Raw genomic sequence first — 20,131 nt, 5'->3', positions numbered from 1 at the left:
ACATGATAAAGAGACAGCATCAAGTCCTGAGCAAAAAAGTCCCAACAAGCAGCAGCAATGTGGATAAACAGCAGCAGAAGAAGAAAGCAAACCCATCTTCCTGTCTGATTGGTTGAATTTCACGGAGGGGCGAGCAAGATGGCAGCGTGAAGAGGAGTTTTTGTTTGAGTTCTCAGCACGAGACACTTATTTGACGTCTTTCTGGCCTTCGGGACTTTTTTGGAGATCAGCGCGCTAAGCTTGCTGGATTTGAGGCCAGGTTCTGCGGCGGCAGCATGTCAAAATGCTCAGAAAGGACTGAGTGACTCGGGCAAGCCACATGCGGCTAGCATGCTGGCTAGCGACCATAGCTACATGAAAGAAATGGACCCTTCATGATGCGCTCAACGTGCCGGCGCTGTGGTGGGAAAGGCTCCATCATAAACACGCCCTGCGCCCTGTGCAGAGGTTCAGGCCAAGAAGAAGAAGACGACGACTTCCAATCCCAAGAAGGTCGGCCCCAGTGTGGGCGAGCTGATTGTGAAAGCCGTGGCCGCCCTCAAGAAGGCTCTGGCTGCCGGAGGCTACGATGTGGACAAGAACAAGGCCCGTGTCAAGACCGCCATCAAGAGTCTGGTGGCGAAGGGCACTCTGGTGCAGACCAAGGGCACCGGGGCCTCCGGATCCTTCAAGATGAACAGGGTTACTGAGACCAAAGCTAAGACGCCCGCCGCGGCCAAAGCCAAGAAACCGGCAGCAGCTGCTAAGAAGTCGCCCAAGAAGGCAGCAGCAGCACTTCAGCTACTAGACAGGACAAAGCTGAAGGAGAACTGCCGGCTGTTGGACTGTTGAAGTGGGAGAGGACAACAGAGTGAGAAGACTAGGTGAGAACACATAGGAATTATTTAATGTGGGAAATCAAAATTTGGGTTAGCAAACCTGGGGAAAAGAAAACTGACTGCTTAAGTTGGAAAATTGAGACGGAGTCTGAAACATTGCGAAAATAGAAACATATACAAAATCACACACACACAAGCAGAACATGCATTAACCCTACTAACAATTCCAAACACAAAATGACTCATGAAGACTCATAGCACATTAGTTAAGAAATGATTAAATAATAGCAGAGAAGTGTGTAAGAAAGGCAGCTTTAAGAACATGCTCTGCTGGAGATGCAGCTCCACAGACATGCATTAGACCTGCCTAATAACACAAACACATGTAATGAAAATTAGCTTGTTATCTTTCATCAGTGTTACAATAGTGTCACTTTAGCAGACACTTGTTATTAAATACTGAATTTATCCTAAAAAAAAAAAATTGACTCTCCAAGTTGCAGGACAACAATTTAACTTTTGTGGGAAAAAAAAAATCCTGGTTTGATAAATCAGTGATCAGGCAATAAATTTAGTGTTAAAATGGTAAATTGGGAGAAGCTTCCTGCTTGATTGATGCAGCAAGTAATTTACTGTATGAGGGAAATTGTCTTTTGTGATAATATTTTGAACATGCTTTCCTGTCGTCCTGTCAACTTAGTGGGTTAATAGCTGATATGCAAATTAGTTGATTGGTTTTAGATTAATGAAAGGTGACTGAATTCTAGCACGAGTGAATGAGATGTGTTTGAGTGGAAACTCTAAAACACTGAGTTCCTGCTTTGATGTGCGAGTGAATTCTGTATTTAGATATACAACTCTGAATACGTCAGAACAAACTTTTTTTTGTGAAGTGCATGACAGCATGTCACATGTTTTATGATGAAGGAAAAAGGAAAATTGAATAAAATAGATCTGTGACCTAAATGAGTGAAGAGCACAGACCTGGGGATTAAACTCATAGCTAATAAGGCATTAAGGTTATGTTGTTTTGTGCAGCTGATGGTTGATTTGGAGTGAATCTAGCTGATGATTTTTCTTCTTCTGTTGTGAAGTCGAGCCTGCCGATTAGTATGATGGTATGATGAACCATGCTAATGGTATGATTTACCCTCCTGAGATGAGGAGCTTGTGTCATGACTTAACAAGGCCTTTTTATTTTGATACTTTCACAGTGCACTGAAAGTTTTGTTCAATAATCTCTGTTCTTTAAGCAGATCTGCACGTCGGGAATTAAAAGCGCTACACGTCGTCGAGAAAATTGTGCCAAGTGAGTTCTCCACATTTAAATGGACTCTGGAGAAAGCCACTTATTTGGGACAATTATTAAATGACAGTCCCAGTCCAAAAGGATTCAGCGATGTAATCCAAACTAAAGTTCTTCTTTTTCTTTTTGAAATGACGTCATTTTGCTGAGAGTGGAAACTAAATGCGACGATAGGTTCCACTATCAGCAAAGAAAGAAAGAATGAATGCATGAATGAGTGAGTGAAAGGAAAACAAACTGACTGACTGGTAAAAGCTGACAAAAGCTGACAAGACTTTACTGATGTAACACGACTGTGTGAAGTTGACCCCCGCCTGGCAGGGGTGCAGATGAGTCTGTGTGTGCTTCCCTTTACAGAAGCAGAAAGATGACAGCAACACTCGAGGTTGCGTGATGATTTAACATTTTAAATGCCATTTTCTGTGTCTGTGAATTTACTATGTGTGTGTCATTCACTAGCTTGTGTGCTCACAGAGATAACTGTGACAAAGTATGCATACGCCTGCGCAAGCGCTAACATTTGCATTTTCGTTTTTACAGCATTACAGTTCGTCATGTGTTTGATCATGTGATTTATAGGAATACTGGCTAATGTTTCTCTACTACAAGATTTCTGGGTTTATGTGTGAAGAAAACTGCAGTTACAGGCTATATGTTGATGGAGAAATTAATATAGTTTGAGACATACTGTGATGAGACCAGTGTTACTTTTTCCACAGCGAGTGTTAACTTTATGGTGTTTTATGGCACCTCTGGAATGTGGATGGCCGACGCCTGCCCACCAGGATGGTCAATGTGTATTGCTAATGTTTGTTTTTCTGAGACTGCATTTAGAAGATTCAGCTGAAGCGGACAAGTAACATGAGTAAAACAAATAAGAGATTACGGTAATTATGGAATAGTTTATTATGGGCTCATTTGCTGGCCACTTTTGAGCCCATAGTAATATATAAGTGGAGTGACTTTGCTTAAGAGCAGTCACCGATTACATTGATGTTGCCTGAGTACATGGGATGATCCATGTCTGAGGCGACTTATGAAAATGATTGTAGTTTACTGATTTGAGAAAACCTGCACATGACACTTGTCTTGCTGATGTTGAATGCTTCTTGTCCTTATGATACAATTGTTTACAGGTATGGAGTTTGATTTTACTTCCAGATTTTGTTTTCCAGGCCGTGATGGTGTGTATGCAGGCTCCTGGGAGAGCCAGGTGTTAAGCAAACTTAATATGCAAAACACGCTAACATTTTCATTGCAGGATTATAGGTCCAGGGTGGTGCTACTCCGGAGGAGGTGCCCTGATGTTGCCTGGGACATGATCTAGCTAATCTTTTTCTTTAAGACAGGGATCCAGGTTTGGTGAGTTGACGCATGGGAATGTCCATGCGTCAAGAGGTGGAGTGCAAGGATTAACATTAAACAATGTTTACTATTATTGTTGCAGTGATTTGTGTGATTAGCCGTTTATTTACAAGTATTAAACCTATGCAAGTGGTGCACCCATGTTCAGATGAGGCTTTGATGGCCTATAAGTGAAGTTCACTGAACTAAAGAATGTGGTTTGATGATTGTTGACATGCTCTCCAAATAGAAGTTTTTCTTCTTAGCAAGGAAATACAGGTGCAGCAGTAATCTCCTGAGAAATCTTCAGAGGCCCAGTGAGAAGCGTGAACTATTCCAGGCATAGCTGACAGCCAGGCAGTGGTTGAGGTCAAAGGTCAAGCTGGTTGGGGCCCATCATGAAATCAGACCTTGGAGCCACAGCAAGGACCATGAAACTGCCTGCAAAATAGAGGAGAGGATCGTCCACAAGATGGGAGCTGAGGCCAGGAGAGAGGCTTCAGGAGGATCAGAGATCATCTTCAGCACAGCAGACATCACACAGAGAGCTGTGCTACTGAGCTTCCAGGAGATTTTAAATAAAATGAAAGATTCAATATTGACGCTGAGGAAGACAACTAAGGTGTATGACGTGCTCTGCCTTAAACCTTCAGCAGCGTTGGAACATGAAAACTCGTGGGATGAGGGGAGCGTGCCAAGCTCCATCGACAGCGCAGAAGGAGTTCGAGGATGACATCATGATTCTGTGAAAGCACAGGAACCAGAAGCTATGGTGGTGATGACAGCAGTTTACTATGAACATCACCTAATGTGCCACTGTACTGTGCATACGATGACACTCTGAAGGCTGCTGGGATCATAACAGCAGTAAGACAACTGAACCCTGCACCCTTTCCACAGAGGTGTTTCTCTGCAGAGCGTGGACAATGAAGGAGTCATAAATATCCCCCTCGCAGGATGAAGGCCTGAAGTGAGGTGATGGGAGGCCATAAAACTAGAGTGCTGAGAGGTCTGCAGCTTTGGAAATAGCTGAGACCCATGTTGACAAACAACAAAACCAACTGGTATGTTTGAATGTTTATTCTACATACATTTGGACTCTGGTCCTATGGACAATGATGGAAACAACTGGAAGAGACATTCATGACGCCCTGCAGAACTCAAACCACTCTGCAGAGAGACATGTGATGTGCACACCTGGAGGAAGCATTACCAAGCTGAGATGTTTTTGAAAATGTTACTTTTTTATTTTCACTATTAAATTAACAATTTCTTTGTTTGCTTGTAAGATGCAGTTTGCCATGAGATGAGCTCAATGAGGAATGGGATAACTGCTAATACGTTTGTTAAACTGTGTACTTTTTCAGTAATTTAGGGTGATTTGACATATGCTGAATATAACAATGTTTGCCTTAAAGCTGTCAGACATGAGGTATTCATACCTGGGAACTTTTCAAGCATAAAGGTCAAAAACGGGGGAAATGTTAGATTTGTATTGTTGATTGTCATTTATGCTTAGAAATATTTACTTATATATGCTTAGAGTTTTGTAATTAGTTGTAGATTGGTAGAGGTTTTGATCCTTGATAGTCTGCAAACTTTGTGTGTATTAGACAGCACTTTGGGAGCATGAGAGGTCATACCGTGTCTTATTGTTTTATGGTAGGATTAACGTAGTTGCGTCTGTTCTAGTCTAAGTGCTCTTTGTTTAGATGAACTGCAGGACTTCCTCACCGTGTTATCTAGGATGAACCATCTAGGGTGAGGGGGAGGCTACCCTCTTCCTGACCAAGGATGTTTGACCCTTTGATCAGCAGTGTACACACACACACACACACACACACACACACACACACACACACACACACACACACACACACAGGCAAGGTACTCTTTGTGTATGTAGACGTCATATGTTAATGAACTTATGCATATTCATGTAACCTCAATAAAAGGACAGTGATACGGGAGAACGGACGAGAGCTACTGGGGTCAAGCGAAGGAACGGCGTTTGTCTGGTTCTCTCCCGTGCACGAGTACCATGAAGAACTTTGCCTATTTGTGTCTTGCTTAGCAGTGTAATTATATTGTCTTCAACGTTCCAGCGGATGGGTTCAAGCTACAAACCTATCAGCAACACTGCAAAGTTCACTAAACATAGATGTTTAGGAGTGCCTACTGGGGTCAGCGGGGGAGCTGGCCCCAGGGAGGGGTCACTTGCCCCTCCCTTCCTTCCCTCCCCATCTCCAGCTGCCTCCCTCTTCCCGCTCCACCACAACCACCCACACATGCAGGACCTTGGAGTAGGGGTATGTCACCAGAGTGCAGAGGAGGCTACCCCCCCCCCCCCCCCCCCCCCCTCTGTCCCCTTCTGGCTGCCTCTGCCTCAAATTTATCCCATAACTTAGACATTCACATTACTCACACTCTCATTACACATACATATAGGATCTTGGGTTGTGGGCACGATACACGGAATCCAAAGTACCATCAGGGTGTACACCCCACCCCTGGCGTCGTTGCCCACCTCTCAATTTTAAATACACGTAGACATTGAGGGCTAGCAGGAGGGACCATGCGCTTACCTGCTGCTCTCTGACAGGTAGCTCCATGCCCTCCTGGGTTTTAAATGCACCTTAGAACACACATGCATCAACACTACAATGAGCGGGTGGAGGGAGGCTTGGAGTCTTCTCTCACCCCCATTCTCTGCGACCTGCTGGAGCGGGGGGGCTAGGAGGAGGAGTTGGCCGTCCGACTGCGGTCTGGAGTGTGGGGCCTTCCTGCTGCTGCGGAGTCGGGGCGGTCTGCCTCCCCCCACCACAGGGAAAAGGGTAACACCACCTGGGTCTGGGTGCAGTTCCCCCCTCCAGGGGCAAGGGTACCTAGACCCGGTTTGTACCTAGACCCGGAGTGTGATCACACTCCCCAAGCGTGTGATCACACTCACACGCTTGGGGAGTGTGATCGTGTGTACAGCGTCTCTTCATGTCTGTCTCCACGTTGGTTGAGTGTGGAGTAAGTGCATATGAGAGCATGAGGGTGGGAATGGATGTTTGTATCTGTGTGTGCCTGTATGTCTGTGTCTATATGTCAGGTTGGGTGTCAGGCGCCACCTCTCTGGGGACATCTTAGGCCCTCCAAGGTTTGGAGGCCTATCTCCCCCTACCACCACTTCCCCTGCCAGTGGCGGACTCCCTCAGACATCGGTGATTGGTGGTTCTTTGTGTCCGGGGATGGGCGTCCAGGTACACACCGGCTCACTCCTTGGCGGCCGCTTATCGGGGCCTGGAGCCTGGGGCTCGCTCGGGCCACTTCGGAGGTGGGGTGCCCCCGGCCTCTCGGCCTGGGGCTCGGTCACTCAGGCACGGCTGGCTGCTGGCGGAGCTCACGGGCGCGTCTCTGCAACTCCCCCTGGCTTCTGCTCCGCGGCTGCTGAGTGAGCCCTCAACTGGGACTCTCCTCAGCTCTTTCTGGGACAGTGGCGCGGCTGCCCCTCTGTTGGTCTTCCTTGGTCTCTTGTGTTCTGGGGGCCTCTGGATGTCTGGAGTTTTGATCTCCTCCATACCTGCTTCATGCCCTGGAGGACGGGGCTGTGGCCCCCCCACACCCTCTAGCAGATCATTACATGAAGGAACCTTTTAAAAAAACAAGCGCGTCCATGCTCACAGGTGTACACACGGGTGATCGCACCCACAAACTACACCCTTTTTGGCTCCTACCTCAAAGCACACTGTGTTCTGTTGATCTTATGTGCTGCACAATAATGTTTAATATTTAGTATTTACTGTCATATTCCCATATATCATTGTGATGTTGTTTATTCTAGTACTCTTGTTCTCTTCTGCTTGTTTTCTTTTTTCTTTCTCAGCAGGTGATCCAGGTGATCGATATATGCATTTTTTTTTCTCTGCCCGTTCTGTTGGTTTATGTTTTTTGCCCTTCTCCCCCATCCCTCTTTTCAGCTGTTTCTCTTTCCCTCTTTCTTTCTCCCCTTCTTTCCCCCAGTCAAGTCTGTCCCGTATTCAGTAAGTGAAAATAAAATAAACAATAAAAGGTGAATCAAATGGACCATTACGGCAAGGCTGGGATGGTCAATTTGGTAAAGTAAATCCGTTGGGCATCTTTGTTTGCCTTTAGACAACAATTCTGATGCCAAAAGAGCCAAACGGGACAGGCAAAAAAAAAAATAAAAAAAAATGACTGAGCCGATTATTAGCCCCTCCCTCGTGCTTTACTCTCGCGCTGCTCCGTGTGGCAAATTGAGCGCACCTCTCTGCATTTCGAACATGCATCACAACAATTAAGAGGACCCAAGGGAAGCTCGGAAAGCTAAGCAGAAGTTATTTGGAGAGGAGAGTGACTGCCGTTGGTTGAAAAGAGAGGTAAAAACAAAACTTCAGTGGTGAGGAAACATTATGGGTTCCCGGAGTCAGATGTGGATCAAGTAGACACAGTGTGTAAACTTTGCTACAGCAACACTGCAAAGTTCACTAAACATAGATGTTTACATTTTTCATTTATTTTTTATATTGCAAACATTTGCACTGTTATCAGTATTTGCACACTATTTTATATTGTTTTTTAAAGTCATTATTCAACACATTGTTATTGTTAACCCTTTAAATCCTTGTAGAACCGGAACCGCGGAAGCTAGCGCAATAATTTGTTTTGCATATGAAACCGGAGGAGTTGTACTTACATCTTATGCCATCAGCTTGTCCTCGGTCACGCTTTCCTTCCACATAAAGCTTTGCAAAAATTGCATAAAAAGCGCTTGCAGGAACAAAAACATAATATTCCAGAAACACGCTTTGCCGATCCGATCAGCTGTTCGTAACACTTCCCACATTGATAAAGACGTCAACGCGAACTATCGCATGTTCGCCATTTCCTGTCCGAAACCGGAAGTGACGTCATTTTCGCGGAAAATGTAGTTTTTTACTTGTAGGCCTTAAAAGCCTATACTGGTGTTTTTATAAGTCATGTTTGACTTTTCTGAATAGTTGCTGGGATGCTCAGAACTCGAATTGCACTGCTGGAAATAGTTTATTTTGATGCACCTGCTGTTTTCTTTGCAAATTTGCATCATAGGATTGTTTTTTGTTTTTCCTGCAGTATATAAAAATTGCGGTATCTCCAAAATAAAACTATGAAGACACTCAAAATAAATTTCCTGTGGTGGGGAACTATTTTTGCAACTTTTTTGTATTTAAAGTTTTGAGGGATAAACCTCTTAAATTTCCCCAAGTAGAAATATATGTAAAAAAACAAAACAAAAAAGATTTTCAATTTTTTTGTAGTTTATTGCACTTTTTTGCAATTAATGTAATTACTATGGACTTAATGCATACATATTATTAAAATATGGGCTATAACAGTTGTATTGATGTATAGCAACTTGAAATGCTCCCAAAAATGGCACTACAGCATGTAAAAAGAAAAATATAAGCTCTGGTGGACTTGGTTCTATGGTAGGTCTTAAAGGGTTAAATAAATATCGTCAAATAATCGAGATCTCAATTTCAGTGAAAATAATCGTGATTATCATTTTTGCCATAATCGAGCAGCCCTACTTCAGAGCCACTACTCGTACACACTGAAAGAAGCCAGGCATTTAGGACCACACTGAAAAACCCACCTCCTTAATACTAGATAAATACACTTATTTTTGGTGAAGATTTGTTTTTTTTCTTACTAAGATTTCTTGAAATAAGAACAATATCTAGATTGAAATAAAGCTAAAAATAAGTCTTTTACACTTATTTCAGTCAACAAATTGAATCTTACAATAAGCCTTACACACTTATTCCAGGCAACCAATCACAGCAACTGAAACTTAAAATACGTTTTAACCACTTGTTCTAAGCAAAATGTTGAAGAAATTGAATCTGAAAACAGGCATAAAACACTTATTCTAAGGAACAAATCAAGGCAAATAATCTAAAAACTAGTACATTAAATTATTTTAAAGATACACTGCAAAAATATTGAGGAGGGATACAGGAGGGATTCAAAATCACAACACTGGTCCAGGAGAGTGAGTCAAACGATGATTTTAATGATTTTAATGAACACACGTGTGGGAGATGAACACTGTACACAGTAGTGATGTGTGATACCACTAATTTTCTTTCTGATCCGATACCAAGTAATATTCAGGGTGGTATCGACGATACTGATCCAATACCGATACTTTGTACAACAACTTATTTTATTTATTGTATCTCAAATTATAGCGTCATAATGATTACAGGACATCAGATTTCTTGTTCTTATCACTTAATAATGCAAAGTTCATCATATAGAAATAAAAAAAAACTGAAGTTGTGCACTATTTGAACAGCTTGCCTGCCTGCAGCACTAAAGGACTCCATGAGAGACGTCTGTCTCGCCCTAGCAGCACCTGTCCCTGTCCTCCTCTTTAGTTCGCCTCAACATACGCTCGTCATATTCTGTGATATGATTTACTCTGAGGTGTTTGACAAGGTTAGTGATGTTGCCACAACCATACATCCCAACCCTCCCGATTTTTCCGGGAGAATACCAAATTTTAGTGACCCTCCCGAAAATCTCCCGGAGCCACCATTCTCCCGAATTTCTCCCGATTTTCCCCCCGGACAACAAAATTGAAAAACCATATCGCAGAATTCAGCGTGGCCCAGCCAATTCCAGTCTCCAACAATGGAGGCAGCGACTTAGTTTTAATATTGCTCTTATTTCTCTTTCTGGGTCGCAAAAAAACTTTTAACATATTTTCAGGTGAGAATGTACCTGTGTAAACTTCAAATATCTGAGCCAACCGACACGTCGTCCACACATGACTCCAATTACACTCAGCCGTAGTTGTGAGTGCGCACGCCAGCGGCTGCGAGACATTTAGACAGCCGTATTTCGCACAGTTTCTTATGAAAGGCGGAAGAGATGGTAAATGGCCTGTATTTATATAGCGCTTTACTAGTCCCTAAGGGCCCCAAAGCGCTTTACATATCCAGTCATCCACCCATTCACACACACATTCACACACTGGTGATGGCAAGCTACATTGTAGCCACAGCCACCCTGGGGCGCACTGACAGAGGCGAGGCTGCCGGACACTGGCGCCACCGGGCCCTCTGACCACCACCAGTAGGCAACGGGTGAAGTGTCTTGCCCAAGGACACAACGACTGAGACTGACCAAGCCAGGGCTCGAACCGGCAACCTTCCGATTACAAGGCGAACTCCCAACTCTTGAGCCACGATCGCCCCTGGAAGAGGAAGATTATTAAATGATTATGATACCGCCTATAATACAGACTTTAATGTAATGTTAACAGCTTCAATAAATGCTTTAATGCACGTTACGTGGTTACGTGGTTCTAATGCAATGATAATACTGATAATAAAATAGCAGTAAAATAACTTCTTTAATCCTACATAAGAATTAAAAAAATAATTCAAGTGTAAATTGCAACTTCAAAACTATCAGGCCCAAACCTTCCAACACAGACCTAAGTTATATCTTGCTCAAACAACTCTACGTTTGAATAAAAATTTCTACAGCCTGCCATGACTGTTTTGTATGAGCCTGTGGTGTCTTGCTCATGGATTTTGTCCTTTAACACTTCAGTCTGAATGGCAGACAGAAGCCTTGCCACACATTCAGGATAGGTGAGATGCAGGGTGTAGTAGTATGCCATAAGATACAGCAAACCTTCTCCGAGGTCATCTGTGGCAAATGTGGTGATGGGAGTGGTTCCATCTGCAATAAGACAGCGGGACCCTTCAAAGAGCAGAACAGGGCTGATGCTGGATCTTCTGTTGGCAAAAGAAAAACAAAGACAAAATTGTACAATGTACGGAGAAACTCCAACGCTATCAGGGTAGTTCAAATAACCACAAGTATGTATTAGACTTGGACTTCACTTTATTGCACCCTTTGGGGTGCACCCTTGGGGGTGATACATGAATGATGACAACCATAGATCAGATGCGCTACAGTCCATATTAATGTTATTTTTCTTTAGATAGACAAATACTGTATAGAAAATCCCAAATATTCATGCCATTGAAAAATGTAATAAATTCTGCCTCATCACCGTTAGGATTATGTCTTTACACACTTTAGGAAATGACAAAAATACTGCACCTGTAATAGTTAAATATATAATTATTTCCAATTTCTGTTTTTAATTTCTTTATGATTTTCTTTATTATTTTTATTGAAATGTTTTGATCTATCAGTGTTTGTGCCATTTCAGACTTCTGCACACGTTCCCAAATATAAACTACATTGTTGGAGGACTTGGCATGGATAAAAACACCATATGCCAAATAAACTGTTAAAGTGAAGGCTTTAGGGGCATTATTTGATAACAAATATGAAGAAACCCAGACCTGAAGGACAAGAATCAGTGCTTCACTGGCATGTCCCATCTTCTTGGGTGGTGCAGCTTGTGATGGGAAGAGAGTTGGTAGTGCCCTGAACAGGGCTATGTTTAAACAGAACAGGAAAGAAAGGACTAAATCAACTTTCAGTTCAATATTCAATATTATTGCCATAATTGTAATCTTTCACTTACAACTGTTGTCACCAGAACTGCTCCTTGGTGGCAAAAGCATGTTTGATCCACCACTTGAATCTGCATCATAATCTTCTCCCTGGTCACATGGTGAGATATCCATGAGACGCCTTTTCTTTAGTTTCATCATAAATAAGAAAACAAAAATAGTTATATTACAGGAGTCCTAAACAAAATGTGTCGTGCTAGGTGTTTTTAAATCAAAAGCAGCAAAACTTGCCTCTTTGTGAATATGAGCCCACAACTGTTTCCTCCTCATAAAATTTTCAGGCCCTGGAAGCAGGTCCCTTAAATCGCCCCTACTGAGGGTGTGGAGCAAGACCTCGTCTATGTTGGCAGCTGTAAATAAAAGTCAGTAACTTTCAAAAATGTAAAAGTTGTACATCTCTTTAAATGTATACATTTGACTGTTCAAAAAAGGAAACAATTCCAAATTGCCATTTTGTCAAATACCTTTAAATGTAATTTAAATATTTTATTGATTTGACAACATAAAACTGATTCTATGTAGGTCACTGTCAGTGTGTGCAACACAAAATTCATTTAGACATTAATTTGCATAAATATGCGTATGCTTGGCCCACCATTTAGAACTGAAAGGCTGCAATCATCCAAACCCTCCGTGATTTACTGGTGTAGCTTTTGTCAGAACTTTTCCCTGAGGAAAGAAAAACATATGTTTGGGTCAAAAAGAAAAACTGAGTCAAGACACCACCTGCCATGGATCCAAAGTCTATGCAATCAGACACCTGGATAAGGTGCAAAAGACAGACTAAGTAGAGCCTGTGTTAATTCCATGGTTAAGTCTTATAAAATTGCTCACTTAAATTTTATGACGAGGCTATTCCAAACTAGTTTTCAAACTAAAACTAATAGTGCCCAACTGCTTGTCAAATCATTCAACAAATGATCAAAGCTCAGATTAGGCCACTTCATCCATAAGAAAAAATGTTACCTCACTTCAGCAAGGTTAAAGTGACCTGATTTATATGAATAGTTTACAACATAAATAATTGGATTATAATTATAATTTTCTTCCTTACTGGCAGAACTCAGGTGGTGAGGGTGGGCAGGTGCGTCTCTAACAGCATCACCATCAACACAGGAGCACCACAGGGATCTGTCCTCTCGCTAGGGCTGAACGATTATGGAAAATAATCTAATTGCGATTTTTTGCCCCAAGATTGCGATGCGATATGCGATTATTTTTTAAGGTCTTTGTCTTCTGTATTATTAAACAAAGACAAGCAATACATCATATAGTATGGCCAATACTATATTACATTAATTTTAAACTGTTCTTTCCTGGAAGACAGACCTCTGTTATGATGACATGAGGTGATGCATGAATTGATGACTGACATTTTTATTTAACTTCTTCAATCACAACAGTATATTTGAACATACACAATAGTTTATTTTTAGCTTACAAACATCTGAGCATAAAGTGCTGACAAGGAACCCTGGTGTAAACATTAAAATGAAAGTCAGTACAATGTGCAGATTGCAGAAATATACATAAAAAAATCAGTGGCTTTACCACACTCAGTTTTTCGACATCTGTGAACTACTAGACAGTCATTCAATTAAAAAATAATATTAAATAAATAAAACTAATAAATAAAAAATACACACATCTTACTGATCTCTGCAGTCAGTAACATTACACATAAAGTGCAAACATAATAGCAATTGTATAAACACACACACAAACACGCCTTTAAAATTTAAAGGCGTGAAATTGGACGGTCTAGCCTTCTGATTAGCGTCACCGCTGTCTCGGTGGAGTTTAATAAACTCGGCCGTCTGCTTCTTGCTATCTAAAATATAACCAGACACTGGTGTAAATTCTCGACTGTCTCATACTTCTGTTTAATAAGTTTTCTGTTTGACGTTTAGTCAGCTGTGTGAAAACCAAGGAGGAACCCACCCGGGGGATTAATAAAGTTTTATTTTATCTAATCTAATAACTTTAATCTCAGCCAAACCGATTTACTCACGAACAAACAAAACACTGAAAAAAGCCCAACAATAACATTTTTAGGTTGTCTAAGTGACATATATATTACGTTTAACCCAAGCAGCGAAAGTCCGCGGTGATCTGAAAATGATGTGCCGGGAGTTGTGCCGTTCTCGGCCGCATCAGTAACCCTCGAGCTCCCGGCTAGCTATCGAGCTGGTGGGTAGCAGACGCCTCTGAAAACGTCGAAGCACTTTTGCAAATATGGGATATCTTGATAAACCGAGCAGATATTTGATGTTTACACAACTACTTTCTCGCCTGAAAATATGTTAAAAGTCTATTTTGTGACCCAGAAAGATTAGTATGAGTAATTTTAAAACTTAGTAGCGGCCGCCATTGTTGGAAACTGGAGTTTGGCTGGGCCGCGCTATGAATTCTGGGATATGGTAGGCCACGAAGGACACACCCGACCCATCCTTCAAATTCGGGGAAAAGGAGGACGCATTTGTCGGCTACATTCGGAGGAGTCTACGAATTTGGACAGCCTTCGGCGCGTCGCTGTGACGTAATCGGTCTACAAATGCGGCCTCAGGAGGATGCAGCCCATGAATTTGGACATGTCCAGAGTATAATCGCAGCCTTTGCGGTTAGAAAATTGCACTTGATCATGTCGCGATATTATCGCAAATGCGATATATCGTTCAGCCCTACCTCTCGCCACTGCTCTACTCCCTCTACACTTCAGACTGTGTGGCCACCCATGGCTCCAACACCATTGTGAAGTTTGCTGACGACACAGTGGTGTTGGGTGCCATCTCCAACAACGATGAGACGGCCTACATGGATGAAGTGAAGAATCTGGCATCGTGGTGCCAGGACAACCACCTCCAGCTGAACGTCAGCAAGACCAAGGAGCTAGTGGTGGACTTCAGAAGGGGTCAGCACAGAGACTACAAGCCCATTATCATCAATGGAGCTCCAGTGGAGAGGGTGCAGTCCTTCAAGTATCTTGGTGTCCACATCTCCTCAGACCTGACATGGGCTGCCCACATTCAGGTCCAGACCAAAAAGGCTAGGCAGCGCCTGTATCACCTACGACAACTGAGGAAGTTCAGGGTCTCTCCAAAGATCCTCAGGATTTTCTATACAGGCGCTGTGGAGAGCATCCTCACACAGAACATGACATCGTGGTTTGGGAACAGCTGTGTGAAGGACCAAAAAGCTCTCCAGAGAGTGATCTGTACAGCAGAACGCTGCTGCAGGATTGCTCTCCCCCCGCTTCAGGACACCTACACCAGGAGATGCTGGACTAGAGCAGCGCAGATACTGAAGGACCCGTCCCATCCTGGCAACAAACTGTTCCAACTTCTGCAATCTGGTAGAAGGTTCCGCATCTTCCGGGCAAGGACAGAGAGACTCAAGAGGAGCTTCTATCCCCAAGCCATCCGTGCCCTAAACACACACACCCGCCCTCTCACATCATCTATAATTGACTGAGACAGGACTCTTCCAGACACTAAACCAAGGCACAATGTACATTTCAATTCCTTTAATTTTAAATGTGTTTATACTGTCTATCCTGTAAAATAGTCAGATGTCTATTCATATTAATGTACAGAATTCACCTACTTGCTGCTACTACTGCACATTCACCCAATGTATATACTATAGACGGTGTCTTGGCAAGTTTTCAGGATTTGTCACACAAATTTGACCTCCCTCGTTCAGCTTATTTAGATACTTCCAAGTTCGTCACTTTCTTCAGCATCATAACCCTGACTTTGCAAATATAACTCCATTTACTGCTGTAGAGGATCTGTTGAAACTAACATTTAAGTCTAAAGGTCTAATCTGAAGAATTAGTAATTGTATAGCCTCCTTTCAGAATATAACAATGGCAAAGATCAAAGCAGACTGGGAGAATGAGCTGGGGGTGGTTTTGGAGGAGGAGACCTGGGAGAGCGCTCTTTTAAGAGTAAACAACAGCACTTTCTGTGCCAAATTAAACATCATACAGTTCAAGATTCTACACCGCATTCAATACTCCAAGGCAAGACTGGCCAAAATATTTCCAAACATAGATGCAAGCTGCGAGACATGTAGAAATCCCTCTGCAGATTTAACACATATGTTTTGGTCATGTCCAACTTTAAAAGCCTACTGCTCAACAATTTTCAAAACATTGTCCGAAGCATTGAATGTTGAGCTTCAACCCAATGCAGTTATGAGCATATTTGGTGTCACAGAGAGAAGACATAGAACACTAAGTAACAGTCATAAAAACATAGTCGCTTTCACTACACTGCTTGCAGCAGAAGGATATTGTTGCATTGGAAATCAAAAAAGCCACCCAAAGCGGCTCTGTGGTTCAGTGACCTGACACAATTTATACAGTTGGAAAAGATAAAGTACGCTCTCAAGGGGTCGAAGGAGAGATTCTTTGCTGTTTGGGATATATTTAGAGAAAATTAAAACCATACCCACCTGAAAGATGCTTTTTTATTTTTTCTGTGTGATTGGGATTCATTTTGTGTAAACTATTCCCCTTTAAGTGCACATCTTCAAATATGGTGAACTTCCTTGTACCTCATTTAAATTCACTTTATTCATTTATTTATTTTAATTTCTTTCCCCTTCTGGATCGGTGTCGAATATGTTCTTGGGGTGGGGTAAATATATAAAAAGGAGCATTGTGGCCTTGCTATATCTATGTCTTTGTACACAGCAAATCCAGCATGTCCAAATTAACACTGTCGGATTTGATTTCAACACTATTAAAGTGTCTATATGGGTCCACACCAGAGAGTGTTAATTTAACTCTTTTTGAGAGTTGGTACGTTAACTCTGATTTAGTGTTAAACACCAAATCTGTCTGGAGTTGATAATTTAACACTTGGTGTTAAGAGTTTATATATTAACTCTCAAAGAGTATTTTAGTTTAACTACGTAAGAGTTATCTTCTAATTCATTCTAAAAAGCGGGAATTTTACTGTTCTGAACTTCTAGAAATTTCTTTTGGAAATAAACATTTACTAAAAAGATGCAATGGTTTTTGAAAAACATTTATTCTGAACTGTGCACCACAATTTCAAAACATTTTCTGAAAGATGTAACAGTGTACATGTTCTCACTTTCATTAGAATTGTGTTTATCAAAAGGTCTGACATGGTAAATGCAAATAACAGCATTCTCATCACCTATTTCTTCAATACAATATGCATGTCCTTCATTCATCCCTTTGTGGAACTTCAACGCACTTCTGCTCTCCCCCATATTCCATCTTCACAAGCATATCCTGTGCGGAGATTGAATAAAAATTAGTTGACACTAATTAATGGCACAAATAATCCAGTAAACAATTGCAGCACAGTAAAAAAAAAAGGAATCCTCTTTGAGCCATTACTTGTGTAAAGTATTTTCCCAAAAGACAAGGACACAGGCAACAGGTAATACTGAACTAAATGTAAAACCTCAACCTTTTTCATTTTTACCTAAACCGTGTGCACAAAACTCTGGAGGGATCTATGCTAACGTAGAATCGAGTCAGGACGTCTGCTACTGCTGTTTGCTCGTTTTTTTTTTAAGGGAGATCGTTTTCAGGCTTCAAGTAGCACCATTATACCAACATTTCACATTCTAGACATTGTTTTAGGTGTATTTGACCAAAGGTTTGACTGAAAATTCACATGCAAGCTTTTTTCAAGGCTGTGGTATTTGCCCGCAAACAATACCTTTCAGCTAGCTAAAACAGAATGTTATGCTATCACCGAGCAACATGGCTAATGCCTTTCACACAGCTTTGTCTCAACTCCAAAGAGCCACAGAAGTAAAAGCTCATAATAATAATTGAAACAATCTTTGAAAAAATGACTCACCAAGCATGGCAAACAACTCAAATATGTAGAGCAAAATGTTCTGAAACGGCTTCACTTCAGCTCCGATTGGAGCCGTGCTGGGGGCGGAGTCTGTGAATTTACTCTATTGGTGTCATAGCCCCTGTAGGAGTTCAGAGTTAAGAGGTCAAGAGTTAATGTTTCCATTGTAACACCTCCAGATTTGACAGAGAAACACTCATTTTTAACACTCGATTTTAACTACTATCATTTTACACCTCAGAGTTACATTAAAAGAATGTGACTCTGCTTAGAGTAAAATTAACTCTACTTTTGCAAGGAGACTATTAACACCAAAACATTTAACACTTTTGAATTTGCTGTGTACTATGTTGTTGATGCTCAATAAAAAAAAGTTTAAAAAAAAACAACAACCTAGGAGCAAACAAAAACATCAAGAAATCAAAGATTAACAATACAAAGCAGAAAACGCTGGGTCACCGACCCAGGACCGTGACACCTGCCTAATTTTGATTGTCCTTGTCTCCTGTGTATTGTCTTCAGTTTCGCTCGTTATGTCTAATTTGCCCCAGGTATATTCCCATGTGTCTCCACTTTTCCCAATCACTCTCCTGTGTAAATATTTTCTCAGTCTCCCCTTGTCTTTTGCCAGAGTGCACTGTCCTATTTCCTGGTCTTTGTTCCCTAGTGTTTCCTTGTCAGAGTTAGTCAGTTTGCATTTATTTTCCCATCTTGTACTTTTGCTCACATCAGCCCATGGGTAGGTGGTAACAAACTATGTCATCTTGACTTTATTATGAAAGACCCAAATTTGTGTCATGAAACACACATTTGACTACTGTTGTTGTGATTTGTCATACATGAGAGTGTAGGTATGTCTATAACAGACAGTGTTTAAAGGTTGTGAGATTATTATATTATTTTATGCCCCTAATTAAAGATTGTGAAATCATTATGTAGTTTTAGTTTGCATTATTCTCCTGACTTAGAAGAAGGTGATAACTATTACACTTATTAAACTGATTTGTATTACATTAGACTGCTGATTTATTGTGAATGAATGATATTGTTTTATGATGCATGATACTGCTGAGAAATACTGTTTTCAGAGAGTCATCGCCTTATTTGTCTGATTAGAAAAGAACAGAACAGACTGCACAGGAAGCCAAGGTCATAACTCAGGCTCACTGAGAGAGAGAAAGAATGTGGATGTTTAGGTTTTATGACTAGGTGGAGGGGGCTGAAGCTATAAGAATGGGAGGAACGCTCAGACACTTCGAGATCAGGCGGACACCCTCCCACGCTCATCTCCCTTCCAGATGGTTTATGCTCATAAAGTGTTGAATTGTATCGAATAAAAGATTGTTGATTGAGCATTTATACGCCGAGTATCGTTCTTCCTTCAGCCCAAAGATCAAAAGAATTGGGAGGATTCAACAAGGTATATAGCACAAACTGTATGAATGTGTGAATAAGGTCTCCTGATTTGCTATCGAGTCATGAGTAAGAGACTCAGTTGAAGCTGCAGAGACTAGTTTGGCATTAATAATCACATGTTATCATTAATGCCAAACTAATCACATTTTTTAAACATACCAATTTATATTAGCAGTCACCTTAAAGCATTTTAAATACTGACCATACTGACTGCACTGACACTGTCACACTACTTACTTCCAGAATCGGGTCAATATTATTATAAATACTGGTCTTTTATTTCATGGTCATTTCAGTAATAAGAGTGACTGCAAGACGGCAACAATTTGGAGTACATCCTCCCCTGATTTATTTTGTTTTGTTCCTTTGTACACAATAAAGCAGATTACTCATTAGATCATCCCCTGCAGTTTGTCAGACAAGTGATGGAGAGGCTCATCTCAAGCTTAATAATAACTGTAATTTGGGGCCATAACAGCTATTTGGAGTAATTTGATATTCACTCTAGTGGCACTTGTCTGCAATCCATCTTATAGAAAAATAAGGCTACCCAGGAATCCAAGAACTGAAAATGCTTATTTTTTTATGAATGAAATTCTCATATCAAGTCCTGGTGTAATAAATATGTTTGTTTAAAAGGGGGAGTGTCTTTTATAAATTAGCACCTGTGCCAAGAAGGCTTTGGCAGTTTGAAAACTTCTCTTGAGTTTAAACTAAGAAAAGTTTTCAACCTGGGAATTGCCAGAGCAGTATTTCTAAAGATTTATGCCACTATAAGTCTTCTGGACATACTCGTATTAGCTCCTGGAAACAGTTTGCACTTCACCATTGTGCTCACGATTGTGT

General features: G+C 41.4%; 1 protein-coding gene across 1 annotated transcript; it reads left to right on the top strand.

Moving 5' to 3' along the window:
- Nucleotides 1-429: 429 nt before the first annotated feature.
- LOC309717974 (histone H1-like) lies at nucleotides 430-1,229 on the top strand (the record flags this gene model as incomplete). Its single annotated transcript, XM_082552915.1, has 1 exon — nucleotides 430-1,229. A coding segment is annotated over one exon (402 nt), but the record flags the coding sequence as incomplete, so codon positions are not given.
- Between the last annotated feature and the right edge of the window lie 18,902 nt (nucleotides 1,230-20,131).

Source organism: Aulonocara stuartgranti (assembly GCF_965226115.1).
Source record: "Aulonocara stuartgranti genome assembly, chromosome: 11".
Classification (NCBI taxonomy): Eukaryota; Metazoa; Chordata; class Actinopteri; order Cichliformes; family Cichlidae; genus Aulonocara; species Aulonocara stuartgranti.
This window is presented reverse-complemented; position numbering and strand designations above follow the sequence as displayed.